The 22,608-nt window shown below is 36.2% G+C and overlaps 1 protein-coding gene across 1 annotated transcript; it reads left to right on the forward strand.

The window, feature by feature from the left end:
* Positions 1–485: 485 nt before the first annotated feature.
* On the forward strand, positions 486–22,129 carry csf1rb (colony stimulating factor 1 receptor, b). Its single transcript, XM_036588840.1, has 21 exons — positions 486–513; positions 611–868; positions 3,789–4,073; positions 5,528–5,661; positions 6,256–6,418; positions 8,218–8,419; positions 9,990–10,111; positions 11,115–11,223; positions 12,656–12,846; positions 12,969–13,093; positions 13,168–13,297; positions 14,589–14,693; positions 15,052–15,162; positions 16,077–16,245; positions 16,551–16,588; positions 16,694–16,785; positions 18,078–18,200; positions 19,305–19,416; positions 19,513–19,612; positions 19,861–19,966; positions 21,277–22,129. The coding sequence occupies exons 1-21, from the start codon at positions 486–488 to the stop codon at positions 21,427–21,429; spliced, it is 2,856 nt and encodes a 951-aa protein (XP_036444733.1). The 3' UTR covers positions 21,430–22,129.
* The last annotated feature ends 479 nt before the right edge of the window (positions 22,130–22,608 follow it).

A 22,608-nucleotide genomic window follows, 5' to 3' on the forward strand; every position in this document is an offset into this window, starting at 1 on the left:
TCAGCTCCCAGGTCCAGGAGATGACCAAGAAGCAATAGCCAACAGAAGCTAAAGCTAACCAACCCTGAAGCTAACCTTGACTAACATCTTAAGATCGTCAGATCATCCGTATCTTCTGTACTAGTTTGAAGTCACTGTTGATCTGAAAATTAACTAGAAATACTGTTTGTTATGCTAATACATACGATCACAATTTTGAGCTTCATGCTCTATAAGCTATTGACAGATCTTTTCTTGCTTGTGATTTGATTGTATCTCATTCTGTAACTGAAGAAAAAAAATAAAAATAAAAAGAGGGCTTATTAAACAACTGTGCACTGTCTTTTCATTTTGCGCATACATAACTACAACATTGCAACAACAACTATTTCACATGCAGGATGAAGCAATTTGAGCTAAACGACCTTAAAAAACATAAATCAGATTTATTACATTAATTAATTTTAGATGCTATTAAAAATAAATGGATCATGAATTAGTTTATCATGTGCAGTCCCTGCTTCTCCCCCCATAGTCTGCCTGTTCTTTTTGAGCTGATATTAACTATTATAAACTCATTTGTGGAAACACACTGTATTGTTCTTTCTCCTGTTGTTGTGTTTCTCAGCAGGTCTGGACCTTCCTGAGATCAGACTGAACTCCAGCGCACTGAAGAAGACTGAAGTTGTTCTTCTGCCAGGAACTAGTTTCTCTCTGAGTTGTCAAGGACAGGCAAAGGTCTTCTGGAGGACCAGAGTCAGCAACAGAATTCGCAGTTCAAAAAATGTTCTCACTGTTAAGAACTCCACTGCAGACCACACAGGAACATACAGGTGTAGCTATGAGAACCAAACTGAGCTGTTCTCAGAGCTCCACATCTTTGTGAAAGGTAAGCGTGTTCAGATCAGCGTTCGTTAAATGCAGCAAGCACAACACATGGGTCACCAAAGTCATGGCTTCATAAACTTAAAATACAGCTCATAAATTACTATAAGAACTATTTCAACCATCAGTGAGAGGCATGAAAATATAAAGAGAATTAGCTGTTTTCTTTTGCCTTTTTTTAATGTGTTGACCAAACATAAAGGGTAACACTGTACTCAAACCCGTAACAATGACATAACCGTGCTATAAACGTACCAGGTCATATGCTGTCATCAGTTGTCATAACAGATTCAATAACAATATGAATCTGTTATGACAACTGATACTGAACACTGTGAAGTATTCAGTAACCCCTATGAATTATTCAGTAGCCACAATGAATTATACAGTAACTACTATGAAGTATTCAGTAACCACTATGAACTATTCAGTAACTACTATGAAGTATTCAGTGACCATTATAAATTATTCAGTGACCGCTATGAATTGTTAAGTAACTTCTATGAAGTTTTTAGTAACCGCTATTAATTAATCAGTAACTATTTTGAAGTATAGAATTCATATGCACTATGAATTATTCAGTATCTACTTCAGTAATTGACCAGTGTTATGTTGCCCTTAATGGTAATTATTATGACAGATGACATAATGTTTGCTTACATGAAATGTTAGCCATGGAAAATATTAGAAATATTTTAAGATTCCAAATATTTTTAAAAGTTCCACTAACAGCAGACTCAGCTTAAAATCTTCAGTAAGTTAAAATCTATTAAAATCACTAGGCACATCTGGTGATAATATTAACTGGAAGAAGTCGTATTCAAAGTCCTTTGAGGAAATCCTCAGTGCAAAGAGTCCAGAGCAAAAACACTACATGAAAAATATTTGTTTGACTCTCTGACTGATAGGCGTGAATTCCTGTCTAAATTCCTGCGTGACGTTAAACTAGTGAAAAAAATATGTAGAAACTGGCTTTTGGTAGTGGGTGAGGCATTTCTGACTGTGGGACTGTTGTTAAGGGATGCTCAGGTTGTAAATACTGCTCGCTCATTGTTATTTAGCTGGTGCAGTTTCATCTGCAGGCCAAAAACATCGACACGAAATAAAAATTGCATGAGATTCATCAAAGCCATTCAGATAGATACAGACCAAATATACTTTGAAATCTGTTGTTGGTTGGTGTAGTGCAGTGGGTAACACTTCTACCTTCTGTGCTGTAGACTGTGGTTCAATCCCCACCTGGGTAAACACACTACACTATATAAGAACTAACACTACCTGCACCTACCTATGTAAAATTGTAAGTCACTCTGGATAAGAGAGTCTGCTAAAATGTTAAAAGTCTATTTAGCTGTAAAGTCAGATGCAGGACTGTGGCATTCTATTACCACGAATTCTGAAGAACAGGGGGCTAAATTAGGTTTTGTGTTCATGTGCAGAATTGCTAATCGTCATCTTCAAACAGGAAAACACTGAGCGAAGCTCAGAGGAACTAAAGATCCAGGATTGGGAAACACTGTTATAGATACTTCCTGCTGAACGGAAGCATATGATGTACTGTTATCTATACTTAGACATGCAGTTGGCACCATGCTAATTGGCAGGGCATAATTTTCCATTACTTGTTAGCTATATTAGCCGTGCAGTTCAAGTTCTAAAACTAAAGAAGCAAACTAGACACCAAACAAGTCTTGGCGGATTGACTTCATTTCCAAAAAGCAGATGTTAGCTGAGCTGCCACTTTGAGGCAGATGTTCGCATGAGTCACATTCTATCTTCTTTTGGTTGATGTGTTTAAATCCAAGACCAAGATAAACACAGTTAGCAGAGAAGCCGGATTTCATGTTAACCACTAATTCTTCAGAATACTTCATGTTAACCTTCAGATATTACCACTATTGCCAAAACCTCAAAATGTATACATTATCTATTAGAATTTACTCGGTATCTACTATGAATTATTTAGTAATTGCTATTATTTATTCAGTAACTGCTATAAATTACTCTGTAACCACTATGAAATATTCAGTACCTACTATTAAATATTTATGAATTATTCAGAATCTGCTATGCATTATTCAGTATCTAAAATAAATGATCCAGTAACCACAATGAATAATTCAGTAACCACTATGAATTAGTTAGTAACCTCTATGAAATTTTCAGTAAGTATTGTGAATTATTCAGTAACTACTATAAATTATTCAGTAACTACTTTGAAATATTCAGCAACTGCTATTACATATTCAGTGACTGCTATAAATTACTCCATAACCACTATAAATATTCAGTACCTACTATGAAATCTTTAGTAACAGCTATGAATTATTGTATAACCGCTATAAATTATTCAGTATCTAAAATAAATGAACCAGTAACCACCATGAATAAATCAGTAACCACTATGAATTAGTTAGTAACCTCTATGAAATGTTCAGTAAGCACTGTGAATTATTCAGTAACTACTATAAATTATTCAGTAACTAGTCTGAAGTATTCAGCAACCAATATGAATTATTCAGGAACTGCTATAAACTATTCAGTAAGAATTGTTAATTATTCAGTAACTAATATGAATTATTCAATAACTACTATGAAGTGTTTAGCAACCACTATGAATTATTCAGGAACCGCTAAAAACTATTCGGTAATTATTGTGAATTATACATTATCTACTAATTATTCAGTATCTAAAATTAATTATCCAGTAACCACCATGAATTATTCAGTAACCACTATGAAATGTTCAGTAACTACTCTGAATTAATCAGTGTCTACTGTAAATGATTGCGTGATCAATATAAATTACTAAAAATGACCTGACATTCCTGTACAGTCTGATATTTCAGAATTATGTTTTGATCTTATTTCACAGTTTAAGCTCAGTCAGTTGGCTGACTAACTTTTTTGTTTTGCTCCCACAGATCCAGCTAAATTCTTCACTAAATCTCTCAAAAAAGTGATTATAGAGAGAGAAGGGTCATCCTGTTTGCTGGACTGTCGTCCCACTGACCCCACAGCCACAGCGCTCTCCCTACGATCAGCTGATGGATCTCCAGTTCATCCTGAATTGAACTACACTGCAGATCCCAGACAGGGAATCCTGATCCATGACCTGCAGCTCAGCTACAGCGGAGAATACGTCTGCAGCATCAGGGTTAATGAGACTGAACGACTGTCCACAGTTTACTCCATCACGGTCCAGGAGAGTGAGTGAAATCTTTTTCACATGGGTTTTTTGATTTATTTTACTTCCACTTTACATTCAATACTTTTTAATTTAATTTAATTTAATTTAATTTCTTACCTGACTTTCTTACTTAAATTTAGTTGGTGACTTGATTGCTTGATGAATGCTGATCAATGAATGTTGATTGTTGTGTTGATTGATGAATGCTGATCAGTGAATGTTGACTGATATGTTGATTGATGAATGTTGTATGAAGAAAGTTGTTTGATTAATGTTAATTAATTATGATTGGTGAAAGTTAATTGTTTAATGAATGGTGACTGGTGAATTTTGATTGTTGAATGATTTTTGTTTGGTGAATGCTGATTGTTGAATGATTGTTGTTTGGTGAATGTTGATTGTTGAATGATGATTGGTGAAGTTTGATTTGTTTTAATGTCAAATGGTGAATGTGGTTTGTTTGATGAATGTTATTTGAGTAATGTTGATTGATTTTTTTTGATGAATCTTGATCACTTAGCACTTGATTGAAGAATGTTGCTGGGTAAATACAGATTGTTTAGTGAATGTTGATGAATATAGATTTTTTGTTGAATGTTGATTAGTAAATGTCGATCAGTGGATATTGTGAGGTGAATGTTGATTAGTAAATGTTGATGGGTGAATACTGATTGGGGACTGTTGATTGTTTAATGAATGTTTATTGTTTGTAAATGTTGATTGTTTGATGAATGTTGATTGTGATTTGAATGTTGATTAGTAGATGTCACTCAGTGGATATTGATTGATGAATGTTGATTGATGAATGTTGATTGTGTGGTGAATGTTGATTAGTAAATGTCGATGGGTAAATACTGATTGGTAAATGTTGATTGGTGAATATTTATTAGTAAATGTTGAGTGTTTGATTAATGTTTATTGACATAGGGTGATTGATTAATGTTGACTGTTTAATGAATTTTGATTGTGAGGTGAATGTTCATTAGCAAGTCAACCGGTGGATATTGTATGGTGAAAGTTGATTGATGAATGTTGATTTTGTGGTGAATGTTGATTGTGAGGTGAATGTTGATTAGTAATTGTTGATGGGTGAATATTGATTAGGGAATGTTGATTGTGTGGTGAATGTTGATTGTGTAGTGAATGTTGATTAGTAAATGCCGATAAGTGAATATTGATTGGTGAATTTTGATTGTGTGGTGAATGTTGATTGTTTAATGAATGTTTATTGTTTGTAAATACTGATTGTTTGATGAATGTTGATTGTGAGGTGAATGTTGATTAGTAAATGTTGATTGGTGAATATTGATTGGTGAATGCTGATTGTGTGGTGAATGTTTATTGACAAATGGTGATTGATTAATGTTGACTTTTTAATGAATATTGATTGATGAATGTTGATTGTTTGATGGTGATGTTAGGTGGTGAATGTTGAATGTTTAATGAATGTTGATTGGTGAATGTTGATTTCAGGACTAAGGCCTCCCTCTGTGTTTATTGATATGGATGAATATGTTCGGATTGCTGGAGAAACTCTGCAGATCTCCTGCTACACCACAAACCAAAACCATGCCTATGTTGTCACCTGGCACAATTCAGCAATTAAGGTAAAATAAATTTATTTTTAAAGAGCCCATATCACAGAAAACTAGAACAATGTAGTATTCAAACACTGAAGTTTCAAAAAGTTTTAAAACATATCTTTCACTTCCCAGCACATATAATCCATACATGGTAACTAAACTTTATTCTGGATACTAAGTTTATTTCCAACTTCTTCCGGGATATTCATTTTATTAGAACTTCATTTTAGCTATTACATGTTTTTGATGTTCCACTGATGTTCTTTCTCAGTCATTTTAGAATCTTCTACAGATCTGTTCATCATTCTGAATACATCTAAAAATTCTTAATTTTTATGTACAGCTCCTGAGTGACTTACTGATTATCTGAGACCTGTGAAGTTGTTATGGATGAGCAGATTACAATCGTTTATGCATTTATCTGAAACAGAATAGGTTTTGTATGATTAAACACTGATCAGTAGTGTAATGGTGAACTGTGGTGTGGAGCTGTTGGTGATGAAGTCGTCTAAAAGAGATTATGTTCTACTCCAGAACTGTGGCAGAATGACAGGAAGATTCAGTATATAGATTTATAGTGTTTGTTTTCATATTATTTATTATAATTGTGTCTGATAGATGCTGCATGTGAAGGACATAGTGAGTAGCAGCCAAGATCTGGTTCATATCAAGAGTATTCTGACCCTTCCTGAGGTCAGTGTGTCGGACACTGGAAATCTGACCTGTACAGGCAGGAGCAGACATGGAGAGAACAGTTCCACGGTCTCACTCACAGTTGTAGGTGAGTTTCACTGGGAAGACGGGGAAGAAGTCTTAAACCCTGTTTATTTACACTTTCTGTTACAGTTCATTCAGTTCTAGGTATTAATCAGATAAGCACTCTCCAAAGTACTTGGTTATTATTTTGGGTAAAATGATGGTAAGTATGCAGACAGTCTAATAAAATTACACTGGAATGCAAACCGGTTCTAGATATTACGCTGATAAAGGACATAGTAAAATATCTCACAATTATTTGGAATTATAAGTGACCACTCAAACAAACTGACACTTTTATTTACTGTAATGTCACATGTTTAGACAGAGAGGTAGATTGTTCCACACTAGAACTTAAGGAACTGTGCATTTCTGCCTGTGTTGGATTTTCAATGTTAACAGTAAACAAGACTTTATAGGAACAGAATGCAGTCCACAATGTTCTAGATCATTAATACAGTATAAAGTAAAGCAAAAAAATATATATTTATGTATATAAATATTCTTCTTTGGCAAAAAGAAAAAACAGAGAGCATGATATCCATTATTTCCATAAATAATCTGAGAGGTTGACTCGTCAGACCACAGTACACATTTCCACTGAGCTTCAGTCCATTTCAGATGAGCGCAAGCCCAGAGAAGTTGGCGGCGTTTTTGGACGTCGTTGATATATGACTTCTACTGTGCATAGTACAGTTTTAACTTGCAATTGTTAAACTGTTGGATTTTTGCTTCAAATCATCCTCACTCTTAAAGGCCTTGTTACGGGACAGCAGGTAGGCGGACCCAAGAGCAGAGGGGAAAACCTGTGAGAAAGTGTAAATTAATTTATTAAGGCGATGGAGTGTGATTTCGATGATTGTGCACATTGGAGTTGAGGCGACCCAGAGCCAGTCTTGAACCGCCAAAGTACTGATTGGCGGTCCGAGAAGTTACTGCTGCGCCACTGAGAAAAACACCTCGACAAATGGGAAATACGGAAATATGAACTAGAAAAGTAAAATAAAAGATAATCAAAAAAATAAAAAATACTTCCCCTGTGATTATGAGAGGAAGATAAGCTTTATGTTTCATCTATTTGCTCTTTGTGGAGCAAACACCTTTTGTTGGGCTTGGAACCGTTTGTTGTTCAAGGCTTCTTTTGGTTTTTAAGTAGTTTTGGGGCAATTTCTCTTTTTTGTTTTTTCCAGCCCTCTTCGCTTTTCCTTTTTGTTTAAATACCCACCTGGGCTAAGTACCATACCGGTCAGCCCTCTACAAAGGTGTGACAAAGGGCTGCTGTTTGCAACAGCCTTAAGTAGAGGTGTCCACAGGTGTGTCAGGTTGGGCCTAATCGGCCCGAAGGCTTCTGGGAATTGGAGTTCCCTGAACTTATGGCACCTCGCCGCCGTTGCCCTCTGCTGACAAGTTGCTAAGAAGTTGATGCGATAAAATATTAGATATGTTTCCGTTGAATATCTTTTGTACAAATCTTTTTGTACAAATACAGATCGAGGCAAAAGTATGAATCACTTCTTTAGTTTTTGTTTGCATTTGCAAGGAATTGAGTGTGTATATCAATCAACATTTATATTTGTAACATAAATGATCTTGTGATCTTGTTTAAAAATGAATTTTACTATTTTAAAAGCTATGAAACAAAAATCAATCATTAAATCCAAGAATGTGATTCTTGTAGATACAAAAATGCATATCACATCCTTTTTATACATTTTTACTTTTTTAATTTAAAAAAAGATAATTTTGAAATGTGTTATTATTATTATTATTATTATTATTATCATTTTAACTGTGCTCAAGTTTCTTTTTTTTTTTTTAAAACAGATAAGCCATACATTCATTTAACTCCGGTACTGAAGCTGAGAGGTCGGCAGTTTGGTGCTGATGCTAAGGTGATGGAGGGAGAGCTTTTGGAGCTCAGCGTGGAGATTGATGCTCATCCTCCCATCCAGGAAAAGTGGTGGAGTACCCCCAGAACCCAGAATTCATCCATCTATGAGGAGAACTTTTACAGGATTGAGAGGAGGTTAGATGAGATCTGCTTTCAGATGTCTACCACGTCTTCCGAGGGTTGTTAGACTCCAAAAATCATGGACTAGAGAGGTGGTAATATCTCAGCAATAGTCATAGGTCACGCTGTCGTCCAAGTCCAAGTGATTCTCCTGCTGCTCTGGATTGTTAGCTAACTGCTCTCCTCTGCATTTATTGCTGAGAATAAAGGACGGCATACTTATTTAACTGCCCTGATAAGACTAATACAGCTGAGTTAGCATGTATTCAGATTTGAGGCGGTTTTTCAGTGGTTTATAAAACTCATATAGAATCTAAATCATGGTCACTTCTCGCTGACTGATCAGAGTATGTAAAAGTGAAGTGTGCAAGATTTAATGGAATCAAGTTAGTGAGAGATTTTTCTCTTAATTCCAGTTCAGTCATTAATAGGGGTTAATCTGGGATTTCGAAAGTGAAGCATTCTTAATAAAGATGGTTCTTCTAGGGTTCTTTGGTAAAGGCAATGATTCTATTTAGATGTAACGGTTATGTTGCAAAATGCGACCAACTGAATACCCCTCACTCACCCCTCCCTTTCCAAGCGTGTAGTAGAACCTATGGCGGCCGTCAGGTAGATTGGTATGCTAAATTACACGCCCAGCAGAAAACAGGCAACTTGGGCATCACTCTAAAAACATTTGTCCCTTGTTAATGATTTCCATATAAGGCCACACCAGTGTTTATCCTTGTTTTCTGCCATTGTCTGCCTCAATTTCATTTCGCTTCTTCATGTTTGTGCTTCTTTGTTGATGAGGATTCACCCACCCTCGCTTTCTCTTGTGCCAAATATTAAGTATGATCCTCTGATTGTCAGAATTTGGGTTCTCAAACTACTCATAACACAAAATGATTAGCCTGCACTGCTAATAGACTACTTGCTACAACAATAATTGCATATCAGTGATGTGTTTTCATTACCTTTTTGTAATTCAAGTTTCATGATAATTGATAATCAACAAATAATAATAATCATTATTTTTTAAATAATGAATTATTTATCCAGCTGGGAGTTACTCCCCTCCGATATCAGGGCACTCATGGGCTGGAGGTTAGGGAACCAGCCATGGGAGCGGAAGATTGCTGATTTGATCCCCTGAGTTGACAGGACTAGACTGAAGTGCCCTTGATCAAGACACCCAACCCCCAACTACTCCCTGGGGGCTGTGGATAGGGATACCCACTGCTCTGGGCAAGTGTGCTCACTGCCCCTTAGTGTGTGTGCATTCACTAGTGTGTATGTGGGTGTTTCACTGCACAGGGGGGTAAATGTGGAGGTGAATTTCCCCGTTGTGGGACTAATAATTAATTATTGAACATTGTCACATATGTTGAGCCGACCTAGATCACTAATCATGTCCAGTTGATTAATCTGAGTTAAACAGTTCTATATAGAATATAAAGAACCATTTTAAACACCACAGTGCTGAGAATGAGCCATCTTTTTTAAGAGTGCTCCACCTCTGAAATCCCAGTTTAACCCCTGTTAATGACTGAAATGGAATTAAGGGAAACATAGATTTCCCTCTAATGTTCTTGTTTAACAGTTACAGAAACGTGACCAGCCTCTTGCTCAGAGGAATCAGAGCAGATGAAAGTGGTCAGTACATCTTCAGTGCCAGGAGCTCCAGTGTTAATGTTTCTACACACTTTAAGATCCACGTGTACCGTAAGTACAAACATCACTTTACTGCATCGATCTTTGAACCTAGAATCACCGTAGACTCATCATTACTTCAGAAATCAGTGTGAAATTAAGGGTATTAATAGGGAGTTGGTCCCCCTTTGCTGCAGTAACAGCCTCTATTCTTCTGGGAAGGCTTTACACTAGATGTTGAACATTGCTGTGAGGATTGGGTTGCATTCAGCTGATCTCCTCCATCTCCTCTTTACCTGAGGAGGTGTTAAAGAATACTCCCAGAGCAGAACAGACATACTAATTGCAATACTTGAGCCACAATACAATGTTATGATACAATATTATCCAAATTCAATATTATGATGACATGATATTATCACAATATGATATCACAAAACAAGATTATTCTAATATTGTCACAATACAATAATATTACAATATGATATAACAATTCAATATTATCAAAATGCAGTATGATTCCCGTACTATAATATCACAGTCCGGTATAATCTCCATACACAGTATGATAATATCACAATACAGTATTATTTTGATACGCTATCATCATAATACACTAATATTACAATATGATGTTATAACAATACCCCTGATAATGATACTACTGCATTTTTTTTTTGTATTTGTGACATGCTAAGTGTTGCAGTATACTGTGATTTATTACTTTTGACTGTAAATGATTCCTCCAAACAAAAACATGCTGTTTAATGTAAAGAAGTTTGAACTTTTTTATATCACGCCATTGCTTTTTATTGAGGAAAACAGAATTCTGGAGACAATTCAATATTCAAAAAACGTCCTCCTTATATGTACTTATTTAGCAGATACTCCGATCCAGAGTGATTTACAATGATAAAGGGTGCACCATTGTTGTTTCAATTTTGTCCAATCAATATTTTTACATGTAAAAATGAGCACAGTGAACCTAATACATATATGAGGAAATTGATCTCTTACTTACTTAATATTAGAAATTTGTAAACTGGTCTCTGTAATTCCCCACCTCCCTCTCCAGACAAGCCCAGTGTTGTGGTGAAAGAGAAGAATGGTATTCTAACCTGTATCTCCTCTGGGTTTCCAAAACCAACTATCCGCTGGCAACACTGTGAGAAATTCCAAAGCACGTATGTACTATTTATTTATTTATTTGTCTGTTTGTTTATTAGGTATAACAGACATTAACACCCCTATCAACGAAAATGATACTGATATCATCTAAGACACAGCAATAGATATTTTCACAACAAACTTTCTTAAGATATGATGCATTGATGCATTTTAGTCACATGCAATAAACACACCAATTTGATCTTATACGTAATTTTAAATAATATCAGCAAGCTTTTAACAAAACATCAGCCTAGTTCAGATACGCTCCAGAGTGACTAAATCTTTAATGAACAACTATCAAAACAAATAGGTGTTTCCTTGGTATATTTTAAAGAAATGCTGTCTTTTGACTCTAATAACAAAAGTTTTAATGCATTATTCTTTGGTTTCTTCAGCCTCTAAAACTTGACAAAGACAGAACTGAGAACTTTTGTTGTTAATCATACAAACTGACCAGCCACTTCATTAAGTCCACCTCCTGGTATCACTCTTTGTCCATTTTATCAGCTCCACTTACCATATAGAAGTACTTTGTAGTTCTACAGTTACAGACTGTAGTCCATTTGTTTTTAAACACTGTGTCCACTCACTGTCCACTCTATTAGACACTCCTACCTTGTTGGTCCACCTTGTAGATGTAAAGTCAGAGACGATCTGCTGCTGCACAGTTTGTGTTGGTCATCCTCTAGTCCTTCATCAGTGGTCACAGGACGCTGTTGGCTGGATGTTTTTGGTTGGTGGACTATTCTCAGTCCAGCAGCGACACTGAGGTGTTTAAAAACTCCAGCAGCACTGCTGTGTCTGATCCACTCAGACCAGCGCAAAACACACTAACACACCACCACCACATAAGTGTTACTGCAGTGCTGAGAATGATCCACCACCCAAATAGTACCTGCTCTGTGAGGGTCCTTGGGGGTCCTGACCACTGAAGAACAGGGTAACAAAGTATGCAGAGAAACAGATGGACTACAGTCTGTAACTGTAGAACTACAAAGAGCACCTATATGGTCAGTACACTTAGAAACCACACACACGACCATTTCAGTGTCACAGGGAATGGACCACCACCCAAATAATATCTGGACAACAGCAGTCCTGTGGTCAGAAACTGACCAACGATAAATGGGGTGGAATGGGGTAATAAACTGTGAAGCAACAGATGAACAGGAGATGTTTCTAACAAAGTGGCCAGAATCACAAAGTAGGTGTTTCTAATAAAGTGGCCAGTGAGTAGAAGTACAAAGTAGGGGTTTCTAAGAAAGTGGCCAGTTAGTAAAAGTACAAGGTAGGTGTTTCTAACAAAGTGGCCAGTGAGTGGAAGTATAAAGTAGGTGTTTCTAATAAAGTGGCCAGTAAATGGAAGTACAAAGTAGGTTTTTCTAATAAAGTGGCCAATGAATGGAAATAGAAGGTGGTTGTTTCTAATAAATTTTGTAATTTCAGGTGTGGTCAGTGTAACAGTAATCACTCAGTGGATTTGCTGGCTAAACAGTTGACGCTGGAGCCGATGGATGAATTCAGGCCTGTGGTGGAGAGTGGGCTGTCAAAGAGTAACATAACAGGAAAAACTGTGGAGTGTGTGGCTGTTAACAGCGTTGGAGAAAGCTGTGAAACATACTTCACTGCAGAACTTTGTAAGAAACTCAGCTGTACTTCAATCCAATAGAATTTGCAAACTAAATAAGATAAAACATTCAGGAATAAAGAAATTATTTGCAGTGTATAAATTCATAAACATATTTCCGTCTGTTTTTAGATTTTCTTAGCAGCACTTCTGAAGACTGGGGCTCCAAGATGTTCACCACTCTCCTCAGTGGAGGGTCAGTTATAACCGCTCTGCTGCTAGTTTTGTTGGGAATTAGTGTCTACAAGTGCAAACAGGTATCTCTCATTATTCCATAAAGAACTTCAACACATTTATTCAGTAAGTTAAAGATGCATTTGTGTTTTTAAAGAAACCCAGGTATGAAATCAGGTGGAAGATAATTGAGGCTAACGATGGAAACAACTACACGTACATTGACCCAACCCAGCTGCCGTACAACAACACGCGGTGGGAGTTTCCTCGTGACAGACTGACATTCGGTACCGTGGATTTTATCTTTATGAAAAACAACATAAATGATCACTGCTTGTTCCACATAACTGTAATATACTATTTAATGTAACTTTATTTTACGGAACACACTTTGAGGGTTTATTACAGTCTAAAGTAGTTATTCATTGTGTATTACATTTGATTTATTCTGACCTGTAATAGTACATAATAGCAGATGTTATGTGAATATCAATAACAGTATCATTTGTAATAACAAAATAATAGTAATAACAGTAATAGTAGTAATAATTAATGATAATGCACAATCAAGGTACAAAATACAGGGGGTCCTGAGGGGTCCAGGACCTTCCTAATTAAACTCTTGGGCCCCCTGAATGTCTCAAAATCAAAGTTCTGCAGGAACCTTGAAAATAAAGTTATTATAACCTTATGCTGTCTGTTAAGGAGGAATAGATGCTCAAATCCAAATTCAGGGAAAGCTCATTGTTTGGCCTGCTTCACCCAGCAGCACTGCTCTGCCTCAGGGTGGCGCTGTAGCAGACTGGTTCACCCAGTTGGTCCTTCACACAATTGCACAATTTCCCAAGAGTTTGGTGGAAAGAGTGAATTGTTACTCATTTCTCAAACTGATGACAGAAGCAGGTGCCATTAATGCTGAATGATATATTCAGGTTTTGGAGCAACATATGCTGCCATCCAGATGACGTCTTTTTCAGGGAAGGCCTTGCTTATTTCAGCAAGACAATGTCAAACCACACTCTGAGCATATTGCACCAGCATGGCTCCATAGTAAAAGAGTCCGGGTGCTAAACTGGCCTGCCTGCAGTCCAGACCTGTCACACATTGAAACATTTGGCACATTATGAAATGAAAAATGACATATGAAAATGAAAAGTGACATATCTAGAACTTTCACTAAAGAAATCGGTTCCACTGCAAATCACAGCATGACTGGTTGATTCCTCTTTCATTTCCCAATTATGTTGGTAGTAAACATAATGTGTAAGGGCTTCAGTGTTGCTCCTGAGGTCCTAACCAATGGGAGAGCTTGACTTTATCTACCTAAAGCCTGACTGTATCTACCTACATACCACAGAGTAAACAGTCTTGAGTAGACAATTTTATTGGGTGTTTTTGTGTCCAAAACGTAACACAACTTAACAATAAAAATTAAAATATTACTACAATACTTATGGAGTTTAAATACCACAAGCATGTAATGAATTGGAGGTGAATGCTTGTGGGCTACTTTGAGTTCTTGCTGTGTTTATTCATCTTGTACATGAATTATACATTGAAGTTTTGTTGTGTTTACAGGGCAGGTTCTGGGTGCGGGTGCTTTTGGTAAAGTGGTGGAGGCAGCTGCATACGGTCTGGATAAGGATGAACACGTCACTCGGGTGGCCGTGAAGATGCTTAAATGTGAGTTGACTGCTGCTCACAAATTTCATTTTGGAGCTTTAGCACTTTATTTTAAACCAAAACGATCCAAAAACACAAGAAAAGATTCCTACAAACTTCATGGCTTCTTATTTGCCAGAATGTAAGTGCTTCACCATTTAAGGTGGAATGGAAAATTAGAATGAGAAGCCAGTTTCAGCCTCATAGTTCCTGTCCTGGATGTTCTAAGAAGCTGAATGTTCTAAAAAAGTTTCACTGCAGTTCTATATGTTACTTAAGTAGATGTTTTGGAAAGATACTTTTACTTTTTCTGCAGTCTTTCCTGCATGGGTTTAAGATAGTCTACACACCCGGTGACCTCTGAACTTTAACCCAACAGCCAGTGCCCACTCAGAGGAAAAAGAAGCCCTCATGTGCGAGCTGAAGATTCTGAGTCATCTCGGACAGCATGCTAATATAGTGAACCTGCTCGGGGCGTGTACTCAGGGAGGTGAGTCACTCGACATTAGCTTTAGCCTCTGTCCAGTTTAAATAGCTTTTAAACCATTTAAAAACTTATAGCAGAATTATTTCATACATATATTTTATACATATATACATTTACATATGTATATATGACTATATGTGTCCATATATACATATAATTATTTTATGAACATCCAGTTGTATGTGAAAGTTCAGGCACCCTGGGGTTACATATTTTGTTGATTTGTGTAAAGAACTTAAATACAGAAAAAAGTACAACAAAGTCAGCAGCACAAAGGAAGCAGACACCATATAACCACTTATTAACATGATTTGTTATAATGTTTTATCAAACATCCTGCCTCGGTCATTCAAATGGGAACATTAGATGAGGGTCAGTCTTTTACACAAGGTAAAGAAACATGCTGGCTTATCGAGGTGACACTGTGAAAAAAAGTGTTCAGACTTCTAAATTATGTCTGGAGCACATTAAGATACTAGAATTCCATAGTAACATCAGCGAATTAAAATAATATACAGTAGAAGACACTACACTCATATCTCTTTAACCAGTTCACACTGCACACCTACTAAATGCTAATTGCTTGGCCAAACGTCAAGGTGTAACCAAAGAACCATAGAATAAATGAGTTAACTTTTTTGTTAAATTTGATATCATAACAGCTTATATCACATGCTAATTTTTGCGACGTGCGTCATAGATCAAACATTCAAACGTCATTACATCAAATATTATGGCATCTGTCAAAAACAGGTGTAGCAGGGAACGAGGGGGAATGTGGCACTCAATCAGTTCTACATTTATGGGTTAGTGGAGCTAAAAAAAGGAATACAAAATAATTCCTTTCAAGGTCAAAAATGTACATTTAACAGAGTTTAAACTAAGATTACAGTGTAATATCTGAACTGTGTTCGCAGGTCCTGTTCTACTGATCACTGAGTACTGCAGCCATGGAGATCTGCTGAACTTCTTGCGCAGAAGAGCAGAGCTGTTCTTCAGCGCAATGCTGCAGGAACCAGGTCCTCCAAACATCTACAAGAACCTCTCTGACCATCAGAGTCAGATCGGACGGCACAGCGTCAACAGGCACGTCATCACAAACCTCATTACAGCTTTATTTTAAGGGAGAAAATCTAATAATTACAGTTTAACCATTAAAACACAGAGTAATTACTGTTGTTGTGCCGCAATGCTTGAATATAATTACGTCGCACTTCTGACTTTTCAGTTAATTACAAAAAAAGCAAAATTGTAAAGGATGTTTTAATGTAAATGGACTGAAGGTTTACAAGCTGCTCGTTCCACACAGTTTCTCCTCTCGTTTCAGTGATTTCAGTATCTGAATGTACAGTTCTTATTATTTGTTATGACTCTCTCTTTTTCTCTCTCAGCTATCAGGACATGTCAGGCGTTAAAGACTGTCTACAGAGTGAGACATAAACTCTTCATTCTTTAAAATTATCTTCAGCTTACAGACACAGTAATTTAATAACCTGATAATCTGTTCTTTCATTTCTTTAACTCTTTATTGTAGATTCCTGTGGTGGAGGAGAGATGGATCTGGATGATTTAGTCCGATTTTCCACTCAGGTGGCTCAGGGACTGGAATTCCTCGCCTCAAAAAACGTAATATTACCATAAATCAGATCAATCAGAGTTCATTAAACATGTTCATGTTGTCTGAAATTACATTTTACAAATTAAAAAACTTTTTGAGTATTAAATTGACTTAAAACTGGTGTTAGATTTTAGGATATTCACTTCCAAAATAAAAGTGCATAAAATCTCTTTGCATTTTGCCACATTTGGTTCTCTAAAGAATCATTTTTTTGTGAATGAGATGTGTGAATGTTTAAAGAACCATATAAAGTAAAGATTCTAGGGAGAACCTTTAAACTGGTGTAGAACCTTAACATTATGGATTAGAGTATGTTAAACAGTAGAAATACACACTTTCCTCCAAATATTACTGCAGAATACACCCTTAAAAATTATGGTTCCTCAAGGGTTCTTCAGTAAAGAAAATGGTTCTATGAAGAACCATGAGCATTCAAAAAACCTTTTGCATGATTAAAGGGTTTTTGCATCGCGAAATGGTTCTTCAGACTGACAGACAATGTGCTGCAGATGGTGCTATATAGAACCATTTTGAAAAGGGTTCTTCTATTGTTATGATGTCAAGCCTGTAACAATGGAGCAACTTTTTGGGGGCTATATAGAACCCTTTTCAAAAACCATGAACCACTGAAGAACCCTTGAGGAACCATAATTTTTAAGGGTGTATTCTGCAGTAATATTTAGAGGAAAGTGTATTTTTCTACTGTTTAAAATACTCTTATCCATAATGTAAAAGTTCTACACCAATTTAAAAGTTCTTCCTAGAATCTTTACATTATATGGTTCTTTAAACATTGACACATCTCATTCACAAAAACATTATTTAGAGAACCAAATGTGGCAAAAAAGTAATTCTTTAGAAAACCAAATGTGGCATAACGCAAAGAACTCTTTTATGCACTTTTATTTTGGAAGTGAATATTCTGAAATCTAAGACCAGTTTAAAAAATAAGTCAATTAAATACTCAAAAAGTTTCAAAAAGCTTCACTAAAGAAGATTCCCTGATTCCCTTGAAGAATCATCTTGTGTGTAGTGTAATGATGTTTTAAAAAAATACATAAATATGCACAAAATGCATAAAAGTGCATTAAGTGAAGTAAAACTGAGTTTTTGCACTGACTCCTCCTACATTTCAAAATTAAAAACAATCAAATAAAATGTTTATTTGTAGTATAGTATACATTACTGGATGTCATCTCCTTAAAGGGAACATTTCCAGGTCTATCTGTAATGTATGAAGTGTATAATAACTCTGTTCTACAGTGCGATCCTGCTTTGCTCTCTGTTGTCGTGTGTTTAGTGTATTCACAGAGACGTGGCTGCTCGGAATGTTCTCGTGACCGACTGCTTTGTTGCCAAGATCTGCGACTTCGGTCTCGCGCGGGACATCATGAATGACTCGAACTACGTGGTGAGAGGAAATGTAAGTTCAGTTTGAACAGTGCATCTGGTTACTGTATGGATGAGCAGAGTGTTCACTATTATATAATTACAACAATATAAATCCCCCCCCAAAAAATCCATCTTATTGATGCTCACACAATAGACTGGAGACAAGACACAGAAAAATTGGAGAAACACGGTCTGTAAATACATGAGGTGGGGCACTGTGACCAGTTGCTCCACCTGTATTTATTATGGACTCCATCCTTGTCTATGCTGGGAGAGTGCATGGTAACTAAATTTGACATCATTCATAATCACAACAGACAAAATGCCAAATAACAAGTGATCAAACAACTCCAAGACAAAATATAATATCACTGCAGTGTTTAATTAGTAACATTTGCTTTGAGGCTACCACTGCTACTGCCAATTTATGCCTCTAAAAGATCTGCCTCTGTTGGATGTTTTGTTAGCACTGAGTTTTAACCACTGGGTTTCTATTACTATTTTATCAGCTCTGCTTAAACACAGACATTTGAAGCTCAAACAGACATTCAAGTGTCATTTTTTGGTTTCTATTTTGCAGTTTTTCAGTAAATCCTTCAGGAAATATTTCATCTCGAAGCCTAACTCTGAATATTACCAGGTTAGCCTGTTAGCTATCTGCTGAGCTGGTTGTTAAACACAAATATATTCTTATGTAGGGTGTGATTAGCATAGCTTTGGGCTGTTTAGTGTATACACAAACAACCTGCTGTGACTGCAGACACAGGTTTGTGAGATCCTGCTGGTGTGGGTTTCCTTCCATTCAGGGATGCACATGAAAGCTAAAACTCCTGTGTTCAATCAGTCATTCAACTGATGCAACTGATGCAGAGTTAAAACTCTGGTGTATATATGGGTTATAATTCTGGTATCACACTAAAATATAAAAAAAGACAGGGATATGATTATAGGATGGTATATATATACTTTACACCACTGTTGTAATTGAAATAAGTCGCTCTGGATAAGAGCGTCTGCCAAATTCCGTAAATGTAAATGAAATAAGCAACTAAATAGGCCTAAAGTGAGAAACGAAATAAATAAAAACTAGATTTTTCCAGTCTAAACTGTCTAATCTGTGGGATTCATGGTTCAGGCTCGACTGCCTGTTAAGTGGATGTCTCCTGAGAGCATCTTCGAATGCATCTACACCGTGCAGAGTGACGTGTGGTCGTATGGAATCCTCCTGTGGGAGATATTTTCTCTGGGTGAGCCTCTCCTGCTTCCTAACTTCATCATGAACATCACAATGTTCTACATTTCAGTGACCTCTAAGATTACTCTGCTGTTTTTTGGGTTTAAAGGTAGAAGTCCTTATCCAGATGTTGTGGTTGACGCTCGGTTTTATAAGATGATCAAAGCTGGATATCACATGGCACAACCAGATTTTGCCCCTCCAGAGATGTAAGTTAAAACAACTGTCATTTGTTTTTTGAAAACATCTGCTTTTGATGAATAAACCAAAGTACATTTTGCAAAGCAAGCCACATTTTTTTAAATAACATCAATAACGTCATTGTGATTGTTTCAGAGTTATGGGGTTTTCTTTTGACAGTGACAATGTTCTACATAAAAACTCCCTGAAAGCACAGCTTGGTGCAAATATATGATAAATTAACTGATTGAAAAAAAAAAAAAAACATTTTTCACAGGTACACAATTATGAAGATGTGCTGGAGTCTGGAACCAACTTTGCGCCCAACGTTTGGAAAAATCATACAGCTTATTGCAAAGCTACTGCCTGAATCCTCCGACCAAGTAAGAAACATTAAGGAACATCAGTTGCAAAGTACTAGATTGAATATTTTCACTCGTTTCCTCTTTACATAATCATTATATATTGAAAATAGATCCAGAATTCAAATGTAAACACCTCAAAAGATCAACATCCAACCCTACGCAACTATAATACTGAATCCTTCCCTTAATCACTTAACTCTAACTCAAACAGTCATAACTCAGAAACTCAAACCTAACTCAAACGCTCAAAACTCACTCAACTCTAACTTACTCAACCGTACCTCAAACACTCAAACCTCTCACTCAAATCTAACTCAAACGCTCAATCCTAGCTTAATCAATTCTGATGCAAACAGTTAACCCTAGCTCACTAAACCCTAAGTGAAATACTCGATCATATCGTATTCAACCCTACCTCACACAACCCTAATTCAAACCCTCAACCCTAACTTATTGAACCTCTGCTCAAACACTGAACCCTAACTCAAACACTGAACCCTAACTTATTGAACCTCTGCTCAAACACTGAACCCTAACTCAAACACTGAACCCTAACTTATTGAACCTCTGCTCAAACACTGAACCCTAACTCAAACACTTAACCCTAACTTATTGAACCTCTACTCAAACACTGAACCCTAACTCAAACACTGAACCCTAACTTATTGAACCTCTGCTCAAACACTGAACCCTAACTCAAATACTTAACCCTAACTTATTGAACCTCTACTCAAACACTGAACCCTGACTCAAATACTTAACCCTAACTTATTGAACCTCTACTCAAACACTGAACCCTAACTTATTGAACCTCTGCTCAAACACTGAACCCTAACTCAAATACTTAACCCTAACTTATTGAACCTCTACTCAAACACTGAACCCTGACTCAAATACTTAACCCTAACTTATTGAACCTCTACTCAAACACTTAACCCTAACTTATTGAACCTCTGCTCAAACACTGAACCCTGACTCAAACACTTAACCTTAACTCAAAAGCTTAATTCTAAGTCACTGAACCTTAACTCACTCCAGCTCAAACCCTTGACCCCTACAACACTTAACCCCTAACTGATATAACCCTAACTCAAATCTTCAATTCTATCTCATTGAACCTCTACTCAAACACTGAACCCTAAACTAGGGTATATATGTATGTGTGTGTGTGTGTATGTATATATATATATACACACACACACACACTTTAGCGTACATTTTTTTCCATGAAACAAACAAATAAAAATATGCTTGTAACACTGACGATTAAGGAGAGAACATTAGTTAAATGATATTAACTGTAACCTTTAGTGTGTTTTCATCTTCAGCAATATGAGAACGTTCAGCAGGAGCTCCAACAGAAGCTTCCATCAGTGCAACACGTTTCACTCAAAGCCTGCGAGGATCCATCTGACCGAACAACATCTCAGGAGGAAGAGCAGCAGCCTCTAATGCAATTAAATAACTACCAGCTGTGCTGAACAGGTGACCTGTAGTGTCCCTTAAAAGGCCAGTTTTATTACACCTCTTTAACCTAAGAACAGCTCAACCAGTGTGCACTCAAGTCCCTGTAGTTACTGAATAATAAGCCTTAGTATGTAATAAGCCTGAGCTTTTAAGGGGTTAAGAACCTTTACAGCAAAGTGGATGGGGTCAAAACTGACCTTCACTGGATTTAATGGCATTTAATTTTTCCTCTTTATAACCTGTTGTATGTGTATTATTACAGTAAAGTATAAACTGTTTAAAATCAGTGTGAGGGTGAAGTGTAATCTGCTGAGAACTTCATCATCACCTCATCTGACTTATCTTTAGCATTAGGTTCTAATCTTCCTGTTTCAGAAGAATTATTTTCTAATGAAGTCTAATTTTACAAACTCTTTCTGTTTTTCTAAATGTCAGCAGCTGAGAACATCGAAGCAGCCTCCTGCTAAGCTGGTAATATATGAGTGTAGAAACTATACATTTTAGCTATTTTGTTTGTTATCATTTTACAGTAGTAAATTCACAGCTGTCATCATTTCTTGAAACTTCGAACTATTTTACATCAAATGTGCTAAAAAGTGACTTTTTAAAAAATGTCTTTTGCATTTTGCCATATAATCAATAAGCTTTTTATTTCTCTTTGCACAATTCTTGTTGTACAGTTTGCAAACAGATTTCTGATGTAAGTTCATTTGAGAAGAACTTTTTGAATTTTTATTGTTTGTTTCTGGACTATGAAAAAGAAAGTCTGAAATTATTGTGACCATAACTATATTCCACATTTTAAATATGTCCAGATAAGTTCTCACTATTGCAACAGAAAAAAAAATGATTGTGAATGGTAAAAACTGACAATTAAAAAATAAAGTACAATAAAATCTGTTTTTAACTTTGTATTTAACCATTTACTTGTGGCTCTGTTTATTTACTGTATAAACATTTTTAACAATTAAAGAAATTACAACACATACAAATCAATTTTGAACATTATTTCAAAATCAGAATTTTTAAATTTATTTTTATTTTTTAAAGTTATATATATTTTTTGTTTTAGATGTAGCCAGAGTACTTTCAGAAACTGTTCTGTCTGCATAAAGAGTCAGAATAAAAAACTGAACTTTAGGTTTCTTTAATGGTTTTAACATAGTATTTTTTTATAGTATTTTTGTGTGATG

Source organism: Colossoma macropomum, unplaced genomic scaffold, assembly GCF_904425465.1.
Source record: "Colossoma macropomum unplaced genomic scaffold, Colossoma_macropomum, whole genome shotgun sequence".
Lineage (NCBI taxonomy): Eukaryota > Metazoa > Chordata > Actinopteri > Characiformes > Serrasalmidae > Colossoma > Colossoma macropomum.

What these genes read in the sequence shown, in the direction of transcription:
- csf1rb (XM_036588840.1), top strand. Translation starts at nt 486, where the DNA reads ATGTGCAGTCCCTGCTTCTCCCCCCATA. An exon ending in ATACTTCACTGCAGAACTTT is followed by an intron (nt 12,847 to 12,968) that starts GTAAGAAACTCA and finishes GTCTGTTTTTAG; the next exon opens with ATTTTCTTAGCAGCACTTCT. An exon ending in GTGTCTACAAGTGCAAACAG is followed by an intron (nt 13,094 to 13,167) that starts GTATCTCTCATT and finishes GTGTTTTTAAAG; the next exon opens with AAACCCAGGTATGAAATCAG.